The following is a 22,196-nucleotide window of genomic DNA, read 5'->3' as shown; positions in this document are numbered from 1 at the left end:
GAGAAAGTGGATTAAATCCGTACAGTGAGATGCAGGCACACTGAGTAGGCCTTGTGAGCATCAGCAGAGATAGTATACTCTAAAGACATAGCAGCAAATAATCTCGGAGGAAGAAGAGTTTTTTTCCACATTGGATGGGTTGCTCTATGGCAATAACATAACATCTGACATTTGTTCTGTGGTATAAATTGGGAGTGGGGGGAGGGCATACATGTATTAGTATACATTCTCCCCAGTAGCATATCTAATTTGGCCACATTAATTTTCACTGTAATAGCATAGATCTATAGATTGTTCCACTAACCTATATGCCCATAGATATATACTTAAATACCCTTTCTCTTTTCTTATACACACAGATGTACACATCACAAGCGCAAATGCACATTAATATACTGCTATTGATTGGCATTTATAGGAAATATGTTGCCTATTGTGATTACACACTTAGGGAACCGTTCCTCGAAACTGTGTAACTCTTTGGTCCACACCAATCAGGCAACCATCTCAAGTTCAGGAGATAGAATAAAACCTGGTGTCAAGAGGCCAATATCTGGAAGGCAAACCCTATAGAAACATCATTGGATATGTGCTGTAAATAATACAACTCAGTATATAACATAACGTTTATCTGAACAGGACCAGCACTTTTCAGCAAACCCGCCTTAGCTGAAGTCAGGTAGTGACAGCGCTGCTCAGAAGAGAAGTTCTTAGGGTGCAGTGCCAGTCGCTTCAAAGAACATAATAGGCAAATTATGTGGCATAATGCGTCACATTTTGGGATAGTATTTCTTCATTATTTTGTCATTTTTTCACCTGGTAACAGTGCCGGCGAAAAGATGTCACCTTAATTCGCACCAACTTAACACCCCAAATACAGCAATAAGCAACTGCAAGATGACCAGTCTACCTTTGCGAAAAGCCTCTAGTGCACCGGAACCCGAGTCGCCATTTGCTTTGTAACTTTTGATCCTTGAGGTAGAAACATTTTTTTTTGCTTAAATCTGCAGAATTTGCGGCAGATGATGAATTATGTGGCAAATGCAGAAAATCCAATATTATGCGAAAATCGCCGTGGCCACATAATAACATAGCTCCAATGGCCCTCTGGTATTTTTTAAAGCAGCACTAATGGGAAACTACATCACAGTGCATTAAAGGTTTGCAAAACGTGATGAAAAGAACAATAAAAAAGACCCATTAGATGCACTGCATTCCGACAGGGAATTGCCAGTAATCTCCCACTTGGAGTGCGGAAAAGTAAAGACCTGCTGTCAGGTGCAAGAAATCTACAGCGCTGCAGAGACGTCCCTTTGCGTCATGCGTGACGCCTAGAGCTATTCCCGGCTTTTTGGACAATGGGTCTTAGTTTTAGCAACTTCTTTTGTTCCTAATCATATCAATCACGGGCCTCCAATTCCAGGTGTGCTCGATATTGATGACACACGGAGAGGCCAGGGCCCATCTGACAGCTAGTTCGCTACTTTGGCACACGAAACCGCATCACACTGCTGAAAAGCACCTGTTCCCTAAACTGCCGAGTTAAAATGTGTGATAGCGCTTGGTAATTTGAATGCACAGAGAAGGATGAGGCATGTCTAATACGCCACAGGCGAGCGTCCCTCGGCTCCCGAGGCCTTGTCACATCACGTCTCGGACGCAAGCACTTCATGGCTCTTTAGATCGTGGTGTGTCACAGCTCCCAAGGCGCTAGCGTGGTGTGCGGCTCCTGAAAAGCTGCCTGTACCGCCCTACAAAGCGCGCAATAATAAATGATCCTGCCTGCCTTCCACACCCAGTGCCTTGGAGGGTACATTGCAAAGTGAGCCAGCAGGGCTCAGAACAAAACAGATGCAGGAAAGCCAGAGGCAGGCACAATCGGGAAGCCAAAGACAGGGCAAGGCTGGCTAGCCAGGCAGCAGGGGCTATGAATAATTATGGCCGGGCCGGGGGCGCTGCACGGTGACGTTCTCTTTCTCAGGTAGTACTCACTCTTGGTGGGATGCCTCGCCTCGCCTCACCTCACTCGTCGCGGCAAGCTCACAAGAACTTTTAATTGCGCTTCTGCGCATGACAATGTGGTATGGTCCCACCTCACCCCCACACGCACTCGCGGAGACATCTGCGCACGCGGCGCGCCATATTTAATAAAGAGCCTGGCTCAGAGAGGCCTGCCGTGAGTACAGCGGACATGCGCACCGTCCTTTTAAGTTATTAAAACGCCGGGCGTGCAGTGCGCGCTATTTATTTCATTAGAGGCTTGCTTGCTCGGCCTTTATAATTTATTTTGGGGACACTGACACCACTGTAATGACTGACAGTAGTGTCAGTCAGTGTCCCTGTCGTGACGGAGAGGTTGGGATCCGACAGTGTGGGCGACTGACAGTAGGGCAGTAGGACCCTGTGGGTCCTCAGGCAGAGTGACCAGGTCACCGGACACCAGATCCGGTGACGGGACAGGAAGGGGACACAAGATGACCAGGACAGGGACGTAGACGGACGTGGGGACGAGCAGCTGCGCGATGCGAGAATAAAGAAATGTTACACTAACCTGCGTCCTGTGTGTGATATACATTCCTGTGCCCAGCATGAACATGACAACTGGCGACGAGGGAAAGTGACGAACGACGCGTGGGTCACAGTGCAGAAAACAGATGGCTGGAGACACACCAGGAGCCCACCCTGGAAGTGCAGGAGACAAAAAAGAAAGAATGCCCATTGAGCAGCGACGTGGGAGCACATCCCGGTGAAGACGAGCGCGGATGCGGTAAGCGCTAAAAAAAAAAGGGGGAGTGTGTTGAAGAGGCTGGCGCGAGCCGTCGCGAGAGCATCCAGAGCCTCGGCAGCCATATTTGAATGGGGCGAGTTGAGAGAATAGCACCGAGTACAGCAGTGGGCCGGCCCCAGCGAAAGGGGTGCAGAGATGCTGACTCTCCACTAGTGGTTGGCTGTGCTGTGGGGGAGATGTCGTGAACACGGCCAAGTGATCTCGTATGTCTGTGAAGAGGAATTACATTTGAAGTGGCGGCCATCTTATGAACAGGCAATGTGATTGTGACCGCGAAACTGCGCGAAAACGGTGGCGGCCATTTTGGATGAGGAAAGAAGGACAAAAAGAATGGAGCGGCCATTTTAAGGCCAAATAACGTCGGAAAGGAAGGAAATGAAAAGAACATAAAGACAAACTAAGGAGACGAAATAAGGACGGAAAGAACAAAGATCTGGAGCTTGCTAGCTGGGGAGGAGAGCCAGAGAAGTGACAGGGCAGCTGCAGGTTACCGCAGTTTGAACTCAGCCAGCAAAGGACAGTTGTGGCAAGGGGTGTAGCTGCTACAAGAAGACTTTTATGATAAACATTTATGAATGGGACATTCAAGAAAAGAGCAGAGGGAAACAGCTGAGCAGACACTTCAAAGCCAGGCAAAGGGCAAATAAGAATAGCATAAGACAAGGTGAATTAAGGAGAACGTGAATAATAAAAAAGGAATAGAGAAGAAAAGACAGAAAGAAAACTAAAATAAGAATGGAAAAGGTCTGAAAAGAGAAAGAAAATAAAAGTGTGAGTGAAGAATAAAGGATAAATAAAGCGCAAAAAGGGCGCACAAGTGAAAAAGGGCAACAAGAGAAAGAAAGAAGACAGTTCAATAAGAAAAAGGAAGAGAAAGGACATAAAGAAAAAGACAAATTGATAAAGAGAAAAGGCGAAAAGAAGAAAGAAGATAAAGAGATAAGAAGAAAATAAAGAGAAAAGAAGAAGAAAAGAAGAAAGAAGGTAAAGAGATAAGAAAATATAGAGAAAAGAAGAAAAAAGATGAAAAGAAGAAAATAAAGAGGAAGAAAGAAGATAAAGAGATAAGAAGAAGATAAAGAGAAAAGAAGAAAAGAAGATAAAGAGATAAGAAGAAAATATAGAGAAAAGAGGAAAGAGAAAGAGAAAGGAAGAAAGAAAAGAGGAAAATAGAGATAAAAGAGAAAAGAGGACAAAGAGAAAGAAAACAAAAGGAAAGACATAAATATAAGAATAAGTCGCAGGAAGGATGCAAATATAAGAAAACAAGGAAATAAAGAAGAAGAAGACTAGGAAAGCCCAAAAGAGGCTGAATAAGAAAAGAAAAGAAACAAAAGGACAAATAAGAAAGAAGTAAAAATAAAGGAAAAGCCAGAGATAAGGCCAAATAGAGGAAAAGACAGAAACGAAAAATAACAAAGAAAAGAGGGACAAAGATCACCAAAGAAACAGAAAAGAGAAAAGGAGAACATAGAAGAAAAGAAAACAAAAGGAAAGACACAAAGACAAAGGAAATAAAATGGGTAAAAAGGAGCAACGTGACAGGACTTTGGCGCCGGAGAAACAGCAACAAAAGGAAAGGACAAAGACATACAATGAGCAGAGCGGACAGGCGCCACCAAGGAAGATCAAGGCAAGAGACACTGCACGGCCAGGACCAAAGGTGGTGAGACAGAAAGAAAGAATATCGATATTCAGACAACCGGTTCTCCAAAGATTCACTGGCGGTGACGAAAGTGAAAGGATCGATGATAATGGCTGTCTCCGACCGACAACAAACAACAAGGAAAAGATAGCGTTTCAAGGAGCTAAAAGCGGATGAAGAAGAAATGGCAGCGGCAACTGCAGCCACATAGAAGGAGAAAGATAGAGGACAAGGAAGCGATGGAGACACTAGATCACGAAGGACATTCAGTAAATAACAGAGACTCATTGAAGAGATGTAGAGTGACAAGTTCTCTCTCTCTCTCTCTCTCTCTCTCTCTCTCTCTCTCTCTCTCTCTCTCTCTCTCTCTCTCTCATTCATTCACCTTCATCAGTATAACTGTGAATGAGGACTATGATAAATGTGTCACAAACATTTGTTTGCAACAAGGGGGGAGATGTTGTGACGGAGAGGTTGGGATCCGACAGTGTGGGCGACTGACAGTAGGGCAGTAGGACCCTGTGGGTCCTCAGGCAGAGTGACCAGGTCACCGGACACCAGATCCGGTGACGGGACAGGAAGGGGACAGAAGATGACCAGGACAGGGACGTAGACGGACGTGGGGACGAGCAGCTGCGCGATGCGAGAATAAAGAAATGTTACACTAACCTGCGTCCTGTGTGTGATATACATTCCTGTGCCCAGCATGAACATGACAGTCCCCAAATAAATTATAAAGGCCGAGCAACGTGCCACCGGTGCCGCAAGACCGCCACCTCCTAAATGGTGCCGCCTAGGGCGGTCCACCCCCCCTAGCTACGCCGCTGGGAGGTACCAAGAGTAGCAAGGAGCAAGCTAGAGGTCACAGCTGCCATATATTGGAGTATTGCAAACATGATCCAAGAAGCTAAGAACACTGTTGTGAATGCACTACGGTCACTGTCTTTAAGTACAGGTCATGAAAGCTTATTATTATTTGAGAATGTGTGTCCTAAAAGCTAACAGTTATACTGACATATAACCCACACTTATAGTGAGGAAATATAAATTTTATGGTCAAGTAATGTTCCCTAGCGTGTACCCCACCGACTCCATGTACCAGCTTAAAGTGCATGTAACTTCCCTCCTGTGCCAGCTATGAAGACGCAAATACATTTGCGTCCACCGTTAACATGTCCTCTTTCAGACCCACTCTGAATGGGCTAAATAGTCCGTTCCTAAGTATGCCATGCCAACGTCTTTTTGTAGGGTACTTTACACGTTTTTCAGCTCTGGCAAAGTAGGCCCTGAATTTCTGCCATCGAGCCTTTTTTCGTTGCTTTCTGACTCAGAAAAGCATCAGCCCAGGCAGCCTCTGTATTCCTGACCTCTGTCCTACTCCCTGTGCGGCCCATGGCGCTTAGCTCAGCCTGCTGCCTGCCAAGACTGACTACAACCTTCGAATTATCTGTTCCGCTCCTCTAAAATACATTCCTGCCTACTAGTTTAAGTAAACATTCTCCCAGCTGCAGAGCACGAGGGCTGGCCTACTGTCTCCATGCAAGTAATTCATAGCCTCTGTTACCATGCTCCCAGAGAAGGCCCATGCCCCCACGCTTCTCATGCAGACACTTAGGCGCTTATACACGCACTCTCAGTCAGTATAGAATAGCTTCTGCCCCAGAGACCTTTCCCTCTAGATAATATGGTTCCCAAACATCAGATATCAGATATGATAGAAGTACGAGTTGATCTGACATGCCAGACTTCTGTCTCTTTCCGCCAGTGTAAATGTCAAGTCCCCTGCTCCCTCCAGTTTCCACGTCAATCACACGTCATGCAGCTGCGCGCGCATCCAAGCTTCAGATTTCTGCTGACATTGCAACATTTTGCTTTGTGCCACCCCTTTTGTGACACCTACCTGTGACGTTTCTAGCGCACACCTCTAGTTCACGCCTAGTTCACGCCTTCTGATTACGTACTAGCAACACGTGAATACTGTTATCTTGTTTCTCTCAGCTGTTACGCCTACTATATTGCTTTCTATGACATGAATTAAGTATATAAGCTATGTATTGTCAATAAAATATGGCTCTATCCCTTCCTGGACCCTGTGTGGTGCCAGGAATCTGATATCCAGTTCCGGAACGATTCCTTTTTAAGGAATAAAACCCCTAAGAACTCTAACACCACGGACTCTGTTTTCTTTCTTTCCGATTGAGTTATTATTGATTAAGTACTTACCTGCATAGAAATTAAGATGGTAAATTAAATATTTACAACATTTTGGCGCCCGAACAGGGACCCCTCCCCCACCCCACGCGCCGGTTGGTGCGTTGCAAGCTCTGTCCCCTGCCATCAGTTAGATGGAAACTACGCGTACCGGCAGGATTTCCTGTATCTCCCTCTGACCCACGGAGGTGACGAAGACTGCAATCAGCGCCCAGACGAGGCGGTGAGGAGTGCGGAGGATCCCGACCAGAGCCTAGCCGAAAGAAGCAAGGTCCGAGGTGTTAAGAGGCCCACCAGTTTTCCGAAGTATCCACGTGTCGAGTCGAGTCGAGTCCGGTCGAGTCCAGTCGAGTTTTCCGAGGCCTTCAGTTTCCGTGCTTCCCGGTGAGTACCATTGCTGGGACGTATCAAGACGGGTTTGGGTACACAAGTCCGGTCTGCACTGTTTTTAGACAGTGTATCTGTACTGTTTAGCAGTACATCAGTTATTAAAGTTTTTGCATTGTCTCTGACAGTGTATCTGTGCTGTTTAGCAGCACATCTGGTATAAGGGGTAGTCATATATGTCTCAAATGTCTTTTCATGTGATTAATGTCGTGGTATGAGTGTGACTGTTTTTTTATGTGCATTATTGTGTTCTTGTATAATTAGCGGAATTCAGTGTTAAGTAGTTAGGATTGAGCATTCAGTATTAAGTAAACAAGATGCCGTTCTTCAACAAGTTAAAGCAGATAGGAACTAGGAAAGGGATACTCGAGGAAGAAATTCCTATCCCCCCTAGGGACACTCCAGGAAATTTTATGTACAACAAGCATGGCCTAGACGCCATATTGTATCTAGATCTATGGGCCGATTATACTAAACATCTAGACGAGAGACACAGATGGCCTGTTACCGGAACATGGGATGCCGAGTGCATCATAAAGGTAGAGGAAGCACTATGGAAAAAGAAAGCCAGACAATCTCAGAAAGACGCCATAGAATTTTGGCGTAAGGAATCACGTAAGCGTGCTGAAAGAGCACTCCGTAGAGAAGACAGACTCAAAGAATCAGATAAAGCCCAAGAAAACGAATTAGTTACTGAAGGGATCCGAGTAAAAACAGAGCAAGTAGACCGCGCACGAAACAATCTCGTAAACGGTATGTATCTCGTGGCCGAGGGTTCGCCTGAGACCACATCAGAAATACCGAAAAATCTGCCGCCACCATTGGTTCCAACTAAAGTACATCACAAGACCACTAAAGATATATTCCTGAATTCCTATCTAGAGGATGTAGCACCCGCTTACACCAACCTGCCTGTCCGTGTCCCGCCTACTGACGGTGACGGAGGTGGCAACCCGCCACAACTGCAACCAGGTTTCCCCGTTCGACCGACTATTCCTCCACCTCCACCACTTCCCGTACCTAAAGTTGATCTACCGAAACCGCTTCTACCTGACCCTGCTCACAGACAAATTCAAGTACAGATACAGACTCCACAGAGAGATAATGTTCAAGCTTCCGCCTCAGGAAGTGCGATGGGGGGTCTTCGGACGCCGCCATTAACACACAGATTACACCTTAGGGATATACAGAGTCCTCTCACGTTCAAATCACCCCGTCTCGACATACTCAAAGAACCGCTTGCAGTTTGCAGATATGATCCAGTACCCGGTAAAGACGATAGAATGATGATGGCATCACTACGGTTACGATCCGCCACTGACTACCTGCTGCTATTTGCAGGAATGAAAGAGCACCTAGATAGAATATATCACTTTGTTCAGACTGGGAAAGACCCTGAAAGTATTAAGGATGCCATGGCGCATCAGAAAGTTGACACTCAAGCACATATACTACGTTTTTTTATAAACTGCCTAATAAGAGAACGAGACAGGCCTGAAACAGAACAGGATGAATTAAATGCACTTAACAAGTGGGGTCAAAATATATCTGATGGAAAACATGATAAGGGAACTTGCATAGCCAGTATGTACAAGAAAATAAGAAAGGCAGTGATAGAAATACACGAAAAAGAGAAAGAAAAGGCCTCCTCCGAGGAGGAAGGAGAACCCGAAGAATCGGAAAGGACTACAGATACGATAGCATATGTAGGTAAGGGAACTTACCTTAGGAAAGGCATTCGTCCAGAAAGCAAGAGGGTTTTTCTCTCCGGCTTAACAAACCCGAATTCTCCTGAACATCGGTTCCAGGAGACTGATAAAAGACTCCGAGACCGAATGGGGTACCACGTACTCAATTCTATGGATGAGCAAGAACTAGCCCGGTCAGCGATATTATGGGCTGACAATCCAGACATGTACAATGATGACACCGTAGCACAGACATTCCTGAACCTTTCCCCAGACGAGCAGAAATTAGCAGGTGTATACATGATGCAGCACCTTCTCACGTTATACAGAAACCAACATTCTGATCCAGGTCCCTTACACGATACATTAGAAGCACTACTCACGGATAGATGGAGAGGTCTAAGTACCAAGTTAATACAAATAATTCTAGAACAGCGACACAGATATAACACTTCCGTAAGCTCCGAATATGTTCCCGCTCCGCCCCCAGAAAGAAAAATGTATCATATGGAGCGTCTGCATGGTCTTGAAAGTCAGAACCCCTTACGAGAAGTACATCCAGTTATGGGTGAGGATCATACCTTGAAACGTGTGTATGTACACACGCCTCTGACCAAGTTAGAACTGTTAGAAATGAAGAAACTAGTACCGTGCCATGATAAAGACCCTGCAGGTTTTCACAGAGAGCTTAAAGACATGTTACTGATGGGGGATTACACATATGAAGATATCATGAAAATGTTAAAAGTACTGCTGCCCACGGGCATCTACGAGAAACTCAAGGAAAAAGAATGGGAGGTAGGAGACAAAAAGATTGTATGGGCAGAAATAGAAGACGAAGAGAACAAACGTGTCCCAGGGGTAGGCCTTGGGGATAAAACTAAAGCATTACCAGGTTTAATAGTACAGGTTCTGCCAAGATTACTGACAACTAGAAAAGAAGACTGGGATGCAATCTCAGCATGTAAACAGAAACCAGATGAAGATACTAGTGACTTCTATTCAAGATTCGAGAAATGTTTCATTATTAACAGTGGTCTTAAACCAAGTAGCGAGTCGTACCCGCATCTTTTTGTATCAAAGTTAGTCGAGAATTCCCTGTTAGCAGTTAAAAACCGTGTATACAAGGTCGAGAGTACGTGGCAAGCAAATACGCCATCACAGATGTTGCAAATGTTACAGTATCATCAGAACAGAATTAGAGAAGAACAGGACCATGAACAGAAACGTATGAAAGACACGAAAATGAAAATGTTAGTGGCCCAATCAGTTCCAGCAGACAGCCAGAGAAAGGGTACGACCCAGACAGGTCACGCCACAGCTCCCGTTAAAGGGACATGCAACTATTGCAAGCAGCCAGGTCATTACGTACATGAATGTCCAGTTCTGAAACACAATATAGCAACAGGTAAAACTAAAGAAAGACCGCATCCACCAAGACAAGACCAGGCCCAACAACAGACTTCACAGAATACACAGCACACGCATGCTTCATCTCATACAGCACAAACGGTAGCGGTACCACAGCCACAGCCCATTGCCGCGACTCAGCAAGTTTCCCAACAGATGTACCAGTATGCCCAATCTGCTTACCCCGATTACCCACGATACACATGAAACAGCCTAGAGAGGGAATTCGGCTTGCCTCTTATTGAGATTCCTGTAGATCAAGAGGGTCCTTATGTACACAGTCAAGTATTGGGAAAAGACAGAAAGTTTTTAATAGATACAGGGGCAAGCCGCACAACAATCAGCCATAACGAAGTCCCAGGGGCACCCCTCTCAGGCTCGCAGAATGTTTCCCTTGGTTTTTCAGGACAGCCTATTGTAAATGAAGTATCAGAACCAGTTCCCCTGGCTGTGGGTCCATTATCACGTATTACAGACTTGTTACTGACGAAATCATGTCCAGAAAATCTGTTAGGTATCAAAACGCTGAAGGCTCTAGGAGCCATAATATGCTGCTCCCCGGAGGGAGTTAGACTCTTTCTGCGGGATTTCAAGGGCCATTATGTACTACGACAGTTTGATGTCAGATTGAAAAATGTACCAGATCACTTGTGGGCAAAAGGCCCAACTGATGTAGGTTGTATGCATATCACACCATACCGTGTTACACTGAAATCAGGTGCTGTGTTACCCCGAATCAGACAATACAAGTTACCACCCGATGCTGTAGTGGCTTTACTGAAAATCATTGAAGAGCTCATTGCCCAAGGAGTGGTCGTAGAGACCGACTCAAATATCTGCAATTCCCCTATCATTCCGATTCTTAAACGTACTGATCCCAATGCACCGCCAGTATATCGGCTGGTGATTGATCTAAGAGAACTGAATAAATGCATCATTCCACAGTACCCCGTGGTTCCCGATATCTCTTCCCTATTGACGGCTATTGATTCTGAAGCAACGTTCTTTACTGTAATTGACCTCAAGAACGCCTTCTTTAGTGTACCGATTGATCCAGAGAGCCAATATCTCTTCGGATTCAGTTTAAATGGACGAAGTTTCAAATTTTCCCGCGCACCTCAAGGATTCACAGAAAGCCCCAGCATCTATAGTCAAGCACTGAAAAGACAACTAGATTGTATTCAAATGCCAGTTAACACCGCTTTACTGCAATACGTCGATGATCTGCTGATCACCGCACGAAGTGAGCCCGAATGTGAACAAGCATCACTGACAGTTTTACATTTTCTGGCCGACAAGGGACACAAGGTGTCTCCTTCGAAGCTACAATTCTGTGTTCAGCAAGTTGTGTACTTGGGTCACTTGCTGTCCAAAGTGGGGAGACAGCTCACTCCCGATCGCATTCAGTTAATTGTAAATATGCCACGACCCCAGACACAAAAGGAAGTGCGGGCTTTTATAGGCCTCACCTCGTACTGCAGACAATGGATTCCTCAATATGCATTTCTAGCCAAACCACTCATTCAGTTAACAACACAGGAGGCAGCAACTTCGACTGTCCTCCCTTGGACTCAGGAACACACACAAGCCTTTGAAGAATTAAAGAAAGTTTTATGCAAAGCACCAGTTTTAGCGACACCATGTTACAGCAAACCTTTTACACTTTTCGTTACAGAACGTGATGGTACAGCGTTGTCTGTCCTCACCCAAGATCAAGCAGGTTCATATAAGCCTTGCGCTTATTTTTCAAGTACATTGGATTCAGTAGCCCAGGCACTCCCTGCGTGCTTGAAGTCCGTAGCAGCGACCGCTTTAGCAATCAGACAGAGCAACTCAATTGTTTTAGGACATCAATTAACAGTACAAGTCCCACATTCTGTAGAGGTTCTTTTAAACAGAACCCAGACTCAGCACCTGACTATAGCACGACTGACAGGTTATGAATTAACGCTATTCCAACCACACATAGAAATCAGACGCTGCAGTATTCTGAACCCCGCAACATTGTTACCTTCCATTACGACAGATCTAGCTCCGCATGATTGTATAGAGATCATTAATGCAGTAACAAAGCCTCGACGAGACTTAACAGATGTTCCATTGACAAATCCAGACCTGACACTTTATGTGGATGGTTCATGTATGAGAACAAGTACAGGAGAATTAGTGGCCGCGTATGCCGTGACCACTGAAACTGAAGTTAAAGAAACATATCGTATTGACACACTGTCCGCTCAAGAGGCAGAGCTTATTGCTCTGACCCGAGCCTGTATACTAGCCAAGAACAGAAATGTTAACATATACACTGACTCCCGTTATGCGTTTGGAGTTGTACACGACTTCGGAATGTTATGGCAAGAAAGAGGTTTCTTGACCTCTCATGGTGCCAAGATCCAACATGGTCCCCTCATTCAAGCACTGTTAGAAGCAATACATCTGCCTTCAGGCATATCTGTCATGAAGTGTAAAGCACATATTAAAGTTACAGATTCTGTTTCCCAGGGTAACGACCTGGCAGACCAGACAGCAAAACATACAGCATTGACTCACACTCAGACAGCTGATGTGACAAAGACAATAGTACCGACACATTGTATGACAGTCAGGGATCCCGCACTAGATGTAATAGATATTCAGACACATGCTACCTCAGATGAAATAAAGAAATGGACTGAACTAGGAGGGATCCAGACAGATCAAGGTTGGATGACGAAGGGAAAATCTACATGGTTTCTCCCCGACTCTATGGTTCAAGTCATAATAAATACAGCACATAGTCCAGCACATCTAGGAGAGAAAGCGATGTTAGACAGTTTACACAATCTCTGGCACAATAAACACTTACGAGCAGCAGCAAAACAGAAAGTGCGTACTTGCATGATCTGTTGTCAGTTCAATCCAGGTAAAAGTGTCCCTGTAGAGCAAGGTGGATTTCATCCTCCTGATCACCCTTTTGAAGTCCTCCAGATGGATTATATCCAGATGGACCGTTGTCGAGGATTCAAATATGTCCTCGTAGTTGTTTGTGCACTTTCCCGTTGGACCGAAGCATATCCAGTCCCAGATTATACTGCTCCGACCACTGCCAGGCAGCTGGTTCGTGAATTTTTCCCACGGTACGGCTTGCCTCGTGTCGTCTACTCAGATAACGGACAGCCATTCTCATCCGAATTAATGAAGCAGGTTTCACTTCTGCTAGGATATCAGTGGAAATTCCATTGTGTCCGACATCCCGAAGCCGCAGGCCTTGTAGAGAGGCATAATCAGACATTAAAGATCCGCCTTGCTAAAATATGTCAAGAGAAAGGGGTCGACTGGATAGTCGCCCTGCCAGTGGCACTATTCTATATGCGAATGGTTGCCCATTCGAGATCAGGACTATCCCCGTACGAAGTGGTTTTTGGCAGACCACCGAATATGTGGGGGACGCCCATTCCTAAGAAAATTACTGATGTTGATTGTAATATGTTGACAGATTACCTTGCCTCCTTGATGTCTGCACTCCAATCATGTCGTTCACAGGTTGCCGCAGCTTTCCCTGACAACACTGATGTAAAGCCGCATGATGTCCGTCCTGGCGACCTAATCCTAATAAGGAACTTTGACAGGAAAAGTCCGCTGGAGCCCCGCTGGAAAGCGCCGAAGACCGTCCTTCTTACTACGAGGACCGCAGTGAAGGTGGAGGGAAGAAAGGAGTGGATCCACACGAGCCATATTAAAAAATACAACGAACTGAAACCAGATCCAGAATCGTCCACCCCTCCCAAAGACTGTATCGAATCTAGTGACTTTAAAGTTTCAGAACGAGAAAAAACTCCCCAAGAAGAATATAAGTTAAAGCTCCGATCTAGCAAGTCAGACAGTTTAATTGTTTAAGTCCTCCCCTAGGTGAATCGGTTAAATGGTTTCTGACATGTACCCCCTAGATCGAGATAGAGAGAGAGAGAGACAATTCAAGAAGCATACATATTGTAAATCGCTCCGCAGTCACTGTATAGTGACATTATTAATTATGTTTTTTCTAAGTATTCTGATCATTATTGCAGGTATACTGCTTTCTCTCTACTACCCTATTTTCAAGCGTGAACAATCTGCTTACAATGTTTCTGCTGAACATTCTTTTAGCAAATTACCTCCACATGAACTTTCTTACAGACTCGCGCTGCGCAACAACACATTCATTAGTATGTTACATCACTCCCATCAGACTAATAATGCTACAAACTGCTGGATATGTGGCCGACTCCCTCCCTATCAGAAATACAAGGGAGCTCTGCCCCTCTTTCCGTATCCGTTCACCCACAATGGCTCCTGTGGAGCCTGGTTTAGAATAATAAATTCCGTAGATCCTGATATAGCTGTTTACAAAGGGAGCTGGGTTTGGGGAAACTTGAACTTAGTTCTGCTTAAATCCTGTTATCCTGACAAGAAGGGACTCCCCATTAGAATAGGAACTGATCTAGAAAATGAAGTATATGGATTAGGTAATTATACAATTAACCTTATGATTCTTACTGTTGAGTCCGAAGCTGCACCAGTTCTGCCCGCTATGTCAGTACTACCAGTCACTGGTGAATTATGTGTCAGTAAGAAAGGTTCAGTACACTTAGGTCATAGTAAATGTACTACTGTGGTCGAATTCAGTGATCAAGGCAAGTCTTCTTTTAGAGCTACCCGTCATTCCTACTTTGTTTGTGGTCATACCGCATACATACGCTTACCTCCAGATTGGGATGGTACCTGTTACATTGCATTCCTTCTGCCACCTGTTTTTCTAGCTCCTCCTGACTATCACAGAAATACAAATCTAGTAAAGAATAGACTCCGAAGAGGTCTCTCGCTTGTCGACTACACAGAAACGGCATGGGAGCAGTACACAGATTTCAATAAAGGATTCTTTTTCTTCTTAGGCCCCGTCCAAAATAGTAAGCTAATCCGCAGATTAACTAGAACACTTGAAGCAGTAGTGAATGAAACTGCCTCCGCCCTAGGTAACTTAACAGAAGAGCAGTCCGCCATGCGGGTTGTTGTCCTTCAGAATCGTCTTGTTATTGACGTCATCTTGGCAGACAGAGGCGGAGCTTGTAAGGTCATCGGGTCAAGTTGCTGTATTTTCATTCCAGAAAACGCGCCAACAGTATATCAAGCCATTACACGTCTTCATAAAATTGCAAATCTGATACATCAGAATCCAGGCACCTGGACTTGGTCTGGTTGGTTCTGGACAACGTTAACCGCTTGGGGATGGAATATCCTATCCTTCCTAGGCATTGCCCTCGTCATAGTATTCAGTTGTTGTCTGTGCCTACAGTGTGGGCCAGCGATTTGTGGACTGTGTGCCACATCATGCATTGAACATTCCAGTTTTTTCTCAAAACGTGAAAGAAAGAAAGATGAGCGAATAATGTTACAAGAACAGACTGATCGATTCATGAGGATCGATATATCATGAAGGGTCCGTAGGGAACAAGGAGGGAATGAGGAAATATAAATTTTATGGTCAAGTAATGTTCCCTAGCGTGTACCCCACCGACTCCATGTACCAGCTTAAAGTGCATGTAACTTCCCTCCTGTGCCAGCTATGAAGACGCAAATACATTTGCGTCCACCGTTAACATGTCCTCTTTCAGACCCACTCTGAATGGGCTAAATAGTCCGTTCCTAAGTATGCCATGCCAACGTCTTTTTGTAGTGTACTTTACACGTTTTTCAGCTCTGGCAAAGTAGGCCCTGAATTTCTGCCATCGAGCCTTTTTTCGTTGCTTTCTGACTCAGAAAAGCATCAGCCCAGGCAGCCTCTGTATTCCTGACCTCTGTCCTACTCCCTGTGCGGCCCATGGCGCTTAGCTCAGCCTGCTGCCTGCCAAGACTGACTACAACCTTCGAATTATCTGTTCCGCTCCTCGAAAATACATTCCTGCCTACTAGTTTAAGTAAACATTCTCCCAGCTGCAGAGCACGAGGGCTGGCCTACTGTCTCCATGCAAGTAATTCATAGCCTCTGTTACCATGCTCCCAGAGAAGGCCCATGCCCCCACGCTTCTCATGCAGACACTTAGGCGCTTATACACGCACTCTCAGTCAGTATAGAATAGCTTCTGCCCCAGAGACCTTTCCCTCTAGATAATATGGTTCCCAAACATCAGATATCAGATATGATAGAAGTACGAGTTGATCTGACATGCCAGACTTCTGTCTCTTTCCGCCAGTGTAAATGTCAAGTCCCCTGCTCCCTCCAGTTTCCACGTCAATCACACGTCATGCAGCTGCGCGCGCATCCAAGCTTCAGATTTCTGCTGACATTGCAACATTTTGCTTTGTGCCACCCCTTTTGTGACACCTACCTGTGACGTTTCTAGCGCACACCTCTAGTTCACGCCTAGTTCACGCCTTCTGATTACGTACTAGCAACACGTGAATACTGTTATCTTGTTTCTCTCAGCTGTTACGCCTACTATATTGCTTTCTATGACATGAATTAAGTATATAAGCTATGTATTGTCAATAAAATATGGCTCTATCCCTTCCTGGACCCTGTGTGGTGCCAGGAATCTGATATCCAGTTCCGGAACGATTCCTTTTTAAGGAATAAAACCCCTAAGAACTCTAACACCACGGACTCTGTTTTCTTTCTTTCCGATTGAGTTATTATTGATTAAGTACTTACCTGCATAGAAATTAAGATGGTAAATTAAATATTTACAACAATAGCTGTATTCCCAATTGGCCGGTAAATAAACATGACGTTACCTGGGCCGAGATTACGATTCCAGCTGCTATCTCTTCTCCAATTACAGGCTCAGAACTAGGAATAACACGAGGGACTCCGAATTACCGAGTCCAATTCCACATGCTTTTCTTGTTTCTGGACCCGTTTCTGCACCTATTTTCGCGAGGAATATACCAGCAGACACACCACATTTGGTTATTCAGGGAGCCGTAGCATGATGGGCCAAGTGCTTGTCTTTTTTTGCATGCAAGGTGTCCACGCATCAAACATAGACTTCGGAATGTCTCTGAGCTAATGCATTATCTTTAGACAGAATAGGTCGGAAACAGAGAGAGTCAATCATCCCAGCTTGCTCTTTCCGAATGATTCTGCTTAAAAATCATGCCTTAACTCAGAGACATTTCGAGGTCTATGTGTGAACTTCAGACACTTCCAACGCAAAAAGCAGCCCCGTAAAACTTGGACTAAGGTGGATTGTATTCTAGATAACGCCGCAGCCTCCTAAATGGTGCCCCCCCCCCTTGCTACGCCACTGACTTCCAGCCTCTCTGCCCACGACTTGCATGCACCTTAAACAAGTGATCGACTGGCTCTTGCTCATGGAGTAGTAAAATCACGTTGCATTGTAGGGTTGGTGTGACATCCCATACCACTGGTGTGGCCCAAGCTCTAGCCTGAGCTGTTGCGTAAAAGACTTCTCTGTTTCTTGCACAAGGTTGAGCGCGCATGCGTACCTTATGGCCTTTGTTGGAATCCTTAGATCTCCTGCTTGAAGCGTGTACGGGTACCCCACTCGTTGCAGCAAACTTGTAGGTGTATCCAGGCATGAAGTAAATCAGAAATGTGTGAAATGCATAGCGCTATGCTTGTAAGTGCATTCGTGATTGCTTCTTCTTAGAAAAAATGCTACAGGAGGCTGACTCTCAAGTCCAGGTATTTTCATAAACTGCGAAAGCTCCCAAAAAGGACACGATATAAGACTCTGAAAGATTACTTATTCAGAGTGCAGTCCTTTTTTAAGAAAAACCTTGGCTCCTCTGCCTCTAGGTTTTTGAGCTTACGAGAGTGTACTTGCTTAGGCCTGCAAATCAGAAACAGCCATATAATAAATTGGGAGAATTTGGGATTTAGGGAGTTAAGGCATTTTATCATCCACAATAGCATTATCACATGGCAAGAAGTATTGGCTAGAGTATGTAATTCTGACAGATCTATGTTTCTCAAATATTTACAAATTGTTCACTTCCTAAGGAAAGATATAGGCGGTTTACTAGATTCAATGAACGAGATGGCAATACTTTTGTACGAGTCAAAAATCAGCGGGATAGGAAACTGGTACAAGAAGCTTCACTACGAGGGGCAAGCCGCTATGATAGATTGTCATCTAGTCAAAATAGACACCCTAACACAATGTAATTTTACACATAAAGACTGGGAAACTTTAAGTGTGTTGGGCCATAGATCCTTGCGCGCTGCCAATTTCAAGAGAATGGCTTTCTTGACCCTCCGGTTGGCGTATTGGACTCCGGAGGCACTTGCGAAAAGGTTCCCTGAGGTTGCAAATAAGTGCTTCAGATGCCAAGCTGAGAGCCAGGGTGGTTGACTTCATATTGTTATCACTTGTCCCCAGCTTACATCTTTTTGGGAGGCATTTTCGCAGATTTAGAGGTGGCTCTGGGTGGTAAAAAAACTTCTTCCCATGCCAGAGTTGGCCCTATTTGGGATTAGTAAGGACAGAGGGTTCCTTAAAAATGCTGAGAAAACATTTGTATTTATTTCTTGTGTCATTGCTCGTTCCCTAATTCTCCAAAATTGGAAAACCAAGGAAGTTCCATCACATCTGAAATGGCTTAATAAAATGATGAGGTCAAGGAGTTTTGAAAAAGCTTATGCTATGAGGGTGGGTGCAGTCAGGAGATTTGAAAATAACTGGAAATACCTGGAGACCCTTGAGGTTACGAGGGGGTTAAGCTAAATAAGCTAAATATCTCAGATTAATGTTGATATTAAGTTAAAATATACAGTAGCAGTCTTAAGTTTTCGACAGGTTCAATTGATAAGCTATTAAATGCACTTTCTTTGGCGTATTTCGCACTATTTGAAAATTCGAATGCACTGGCACTTTTTGTCTTTGTTTGGAGTGTACTGTAATTGCATTTGCATTTTAGGTTTGAACTTGCGTATTTTGCACATTGCTTGTAAATTGATTATGTATTTATATTCTGTAACTTGACTGCTTACGGACTGAATTTAGCTGAAGAGCTTCCCCTCCTCTCAGTTCTTAATATGAAGAAGCTTATTTAGGTTTTTTGTATTTCATTTTCTTTGCTTAAAATCCCATTGCCTGTATTGTACCTTACCTGTGCTCTGCTCAATAAAAAATTGTTTAAAAAAAATATATACATATGCTTGTAAGTGCACACCTTCTCCCTGTTGTCTGATGGAGGGGCGAATGGTGCCAGCTTCTGGGATGATCCAAAATGTGGGTCCATTGTCTGAGAATAGCAGCAAACCATAGAGCATGCGTTTGGACTGCGGGAAAGGGTAAAGTGCAATGTGCTAAAATAAAAATGACCCCATGACCACGTTTTCATGAGAAGCGCCAACTGACTCAAATTGAGAACAATCAATAAAATACAATAAAACCATAATTGATGATCAAGAAATACTTAAACTAATAGTGCTGCATGGAAATCTGGTAAACTGGCAGCAAGCAAACCTTAAAGTCATGTGAAGATGAGATGACATTCAAGCTAAAATGATAATCAGGTTTCTTAAATCGTCAACTGATGTCTAACATACCATACTCGTCAAATTCCTCACCTAAGACAAGAGTCTGTATAGCAAGTTATGTTTAAGGTGTTTAGTTCAGGATATAAATTCACTTTGTCCTTTTTGCCTTTACAGATGTGTCCCCAGCCAATGGCGCACAGACTTCCAAAGAAGACACAAATGTTCGCCAGAGGGTCGAAGATTCTTCTTGTTGACCTCTCCTTCATTCGACTTGAACTTTCATGAAAGCCATAGGATGAGACCCTATGCACTGTCATTGCCCTGCCGAAAGTGTTTGGTTCAGCGTTCATATTAACCACATGGCTGCTAGGCGTTTTCCCGTCCTGCGCTGAATAACCAAAATAACCATTATTCATGACGAGCTGGCCTTGTCATCCGCGCACGGCAGGTAAGCGCCATGACAAGGCCAGCTCGTCATTAGCTTCGAAGGGGTTAATGAACAGCTTGAGTTTTACTGTGGGTGGCTAAGACCACTAGTGTCATAGGAACCTAGTCTGCCTTCAAGTTTAAATCCTACCCACGGTCTTAATTCACACAATATCCTTCGCCGAAGGCTACACAAGATTCATAAAAAATTATTTTTTGTTTTAGGACATCTCATACCATCTGTTATCGGGCATGCCTTTTAAAATATACATTGTCGTAAATGTTTTTAGACCTGCTTGTTCAAATAACCTTTGATCAGCAGTGCATGCCCAGTAACTTCCAAATCTGTTCCATCTTTGCTTCAAGAGTAACCTTTTATGTCTAGGTACAGTTCAGATTGTCAGCATTCTGAGACAACTGGTACTTAATTTTTTTAAGGATTGTATTTGAATGATTATGGAGTGTGGTTCATACTCCTGATTTAAATGTGGGCGGGCCTTTGTTTTGATCACGGTGGAGACTACTCCATCTCCGCCGCGATTAAACCCCTCTGACAGCCCAACGGAGTAAGGACCACTGGAGACTGACCTCGAATTCTGTCCACCTAATTTAGATGGATGGAATTAGAGGCCAGTTTTTACTGCCCATCACTGCCAGAAAATCCCAGGCGGTAAGGGGCAGTGAAAAATGAAAAATGCTCCCCTTGCCATGGGAAAGGCTCTAATAGCGAGGGGGGCATTGTTTATTTTATTTTCAAAAATGAAATCCCCTTTTGGTATTTTCTTTTTTAAAAAGAAAAAAGAAAACTGTTTGCCTTATGGCTCCCTCATGCTTGACAGAGACCTGTCTCAGGCTGCAAAAAGCATTGTCTGAAACCCCCATTGAAGTGGTTCCTGGCAGTGCTTTAAGAAATGACCGCTGGCTTGATAGTCATTTTATAATTTGGTGGGCTGATTTACAGTCAAGTTTAGGTCAGAGTATGCTACAAGGGACTTATTTAAGAAAATAATCGGTCTAAAAGAGAACACACAGAGGAAGGAAATATATTCAGAAAGTTTATATTTACTCAAGTAACATAAAGTTGGGGCGACAAATACAGAAAAATGAATTCAAGCAATAGTAATGAACAGAGATGAGCAATAGTTTCTCTACAGGTCATAACTGAAAACACCAACTCCTAGTGGATATAGCAAACAACCAAAATTAATCTATAAAGAATGGTCGTGAGTTTGTGCCACAACCATTCTTTATTGATTAATTTTGGTTGTTTGCTCATCTCTGTTCATTACTATTGCTTGAATTCATTTTTCTGTATTTGTCTCCCCAACTTTATGTTACTTGAGTAAATATAAACTTTCTGAATATATTTCCTTCCTCTGTGTGTTCTCTTCGTACCTTCCACCGATTTACTTCGATTATGTACTGAGATTGATATCCTGTGGATACATTTGAGTGTGTTACATATGTACAACTCACAATTTAGACCGATTATTTTCTTAAATAAGTCCCTTGTAGCATACTCTGACCTAAACTATACAGTGCCCAAGCCTACAAGGGTTGATTGGGTTTTCCCCGCCTATAACACGAGATACAGTCAAGGCAATGGAGTAAAATGACTCCTTGGCCCTGTTGCCAAACCTCCATCTGCCAAAATATAAATTGCCGCCATAGTTTCAAACAGCTGAGCATTTTGCTGAGTTCAGAGATATGCAGGTTGGAAGCATCAGGTTATTGCTGATGTAGCTAAAAGGTTTTGCGAATGGTGAGATGTCTCTTTTGTAAAATGAGTGCTCCGGCTACACCTGAAATCATAGCTTCAGGTGGGAGTAGTGCAGTACTGGAGTAGATCGAAAACTCTCCTAGCCAGCCAGATCAGCCAACAAAACCCTTGTGATCACTGGGGGGATTAGGTAATTCACCTGCAATGCTGACATCCTTGATGTACCCACTATTAATACAAGCAGAACAGCCTTTATCCGAGTTCACCTGCTGTCACTGTTGGCACTATAGCAAGTAGTAGTGGGATTGTGTCAGATGCAGTGATGAGCTCGGCATAGTTATACCTGTCTTTTTTTGTTTAATTTCAATCAAGGTATATTGCACATAATCTGGCACAGAACTTGACATGTTTCTGCATCTGGTATAGATATGCAACAAACTAGTGTATTACCAAATAAC

General features: G+C 44.1%; 1 protein-coding gene across 1 annotated transcript in view; it reads left to right on the top strand.

Moving 5' to 3' along the window:
* Positions 1–19,941, top strand: part of LOC147660951 (pannexin-1-like) — a 219,489-nt gene extending 199,548 nt beyond the window's left edge. Inside the window, exon 6 of the mRNA XM_086951414.1 lies at positions 19,767–19,941. Within this exon, the coding sequence (XP_086807540.1) occupies positions 19,767–19,846 (80 nt within the window). The 3' untranslated portion in view covers positions 19,847–19,941. The remainder of the gene's footprint in view (positions 1–19,766) is intronic.
* The last annotated feature ends 2,255 nt before the right edge of the window (positions 19,942–22,196 follow it).

The sequence above is a fragment of the Lissotriton vulgaris genome, unplaced genomic scaffold (genome assembly GCF_964263255.1).
Source record: "Lissotriton vulgaris unplaced genomic scaffold, aLisVul1.2 SCAFFOLD_1007, whole genome shotgun sequence".
Taxonomy (NCBI): domain Eukaryota; kingdom Metazoa; phylum Chordata; class Amphibia; order Caudata; family Salamandridae; genus Lissotriton; species Lissotriton vulgaris.
This window is presented reverse-complemented; position numbering and strand designations above follow the sequence as displayed.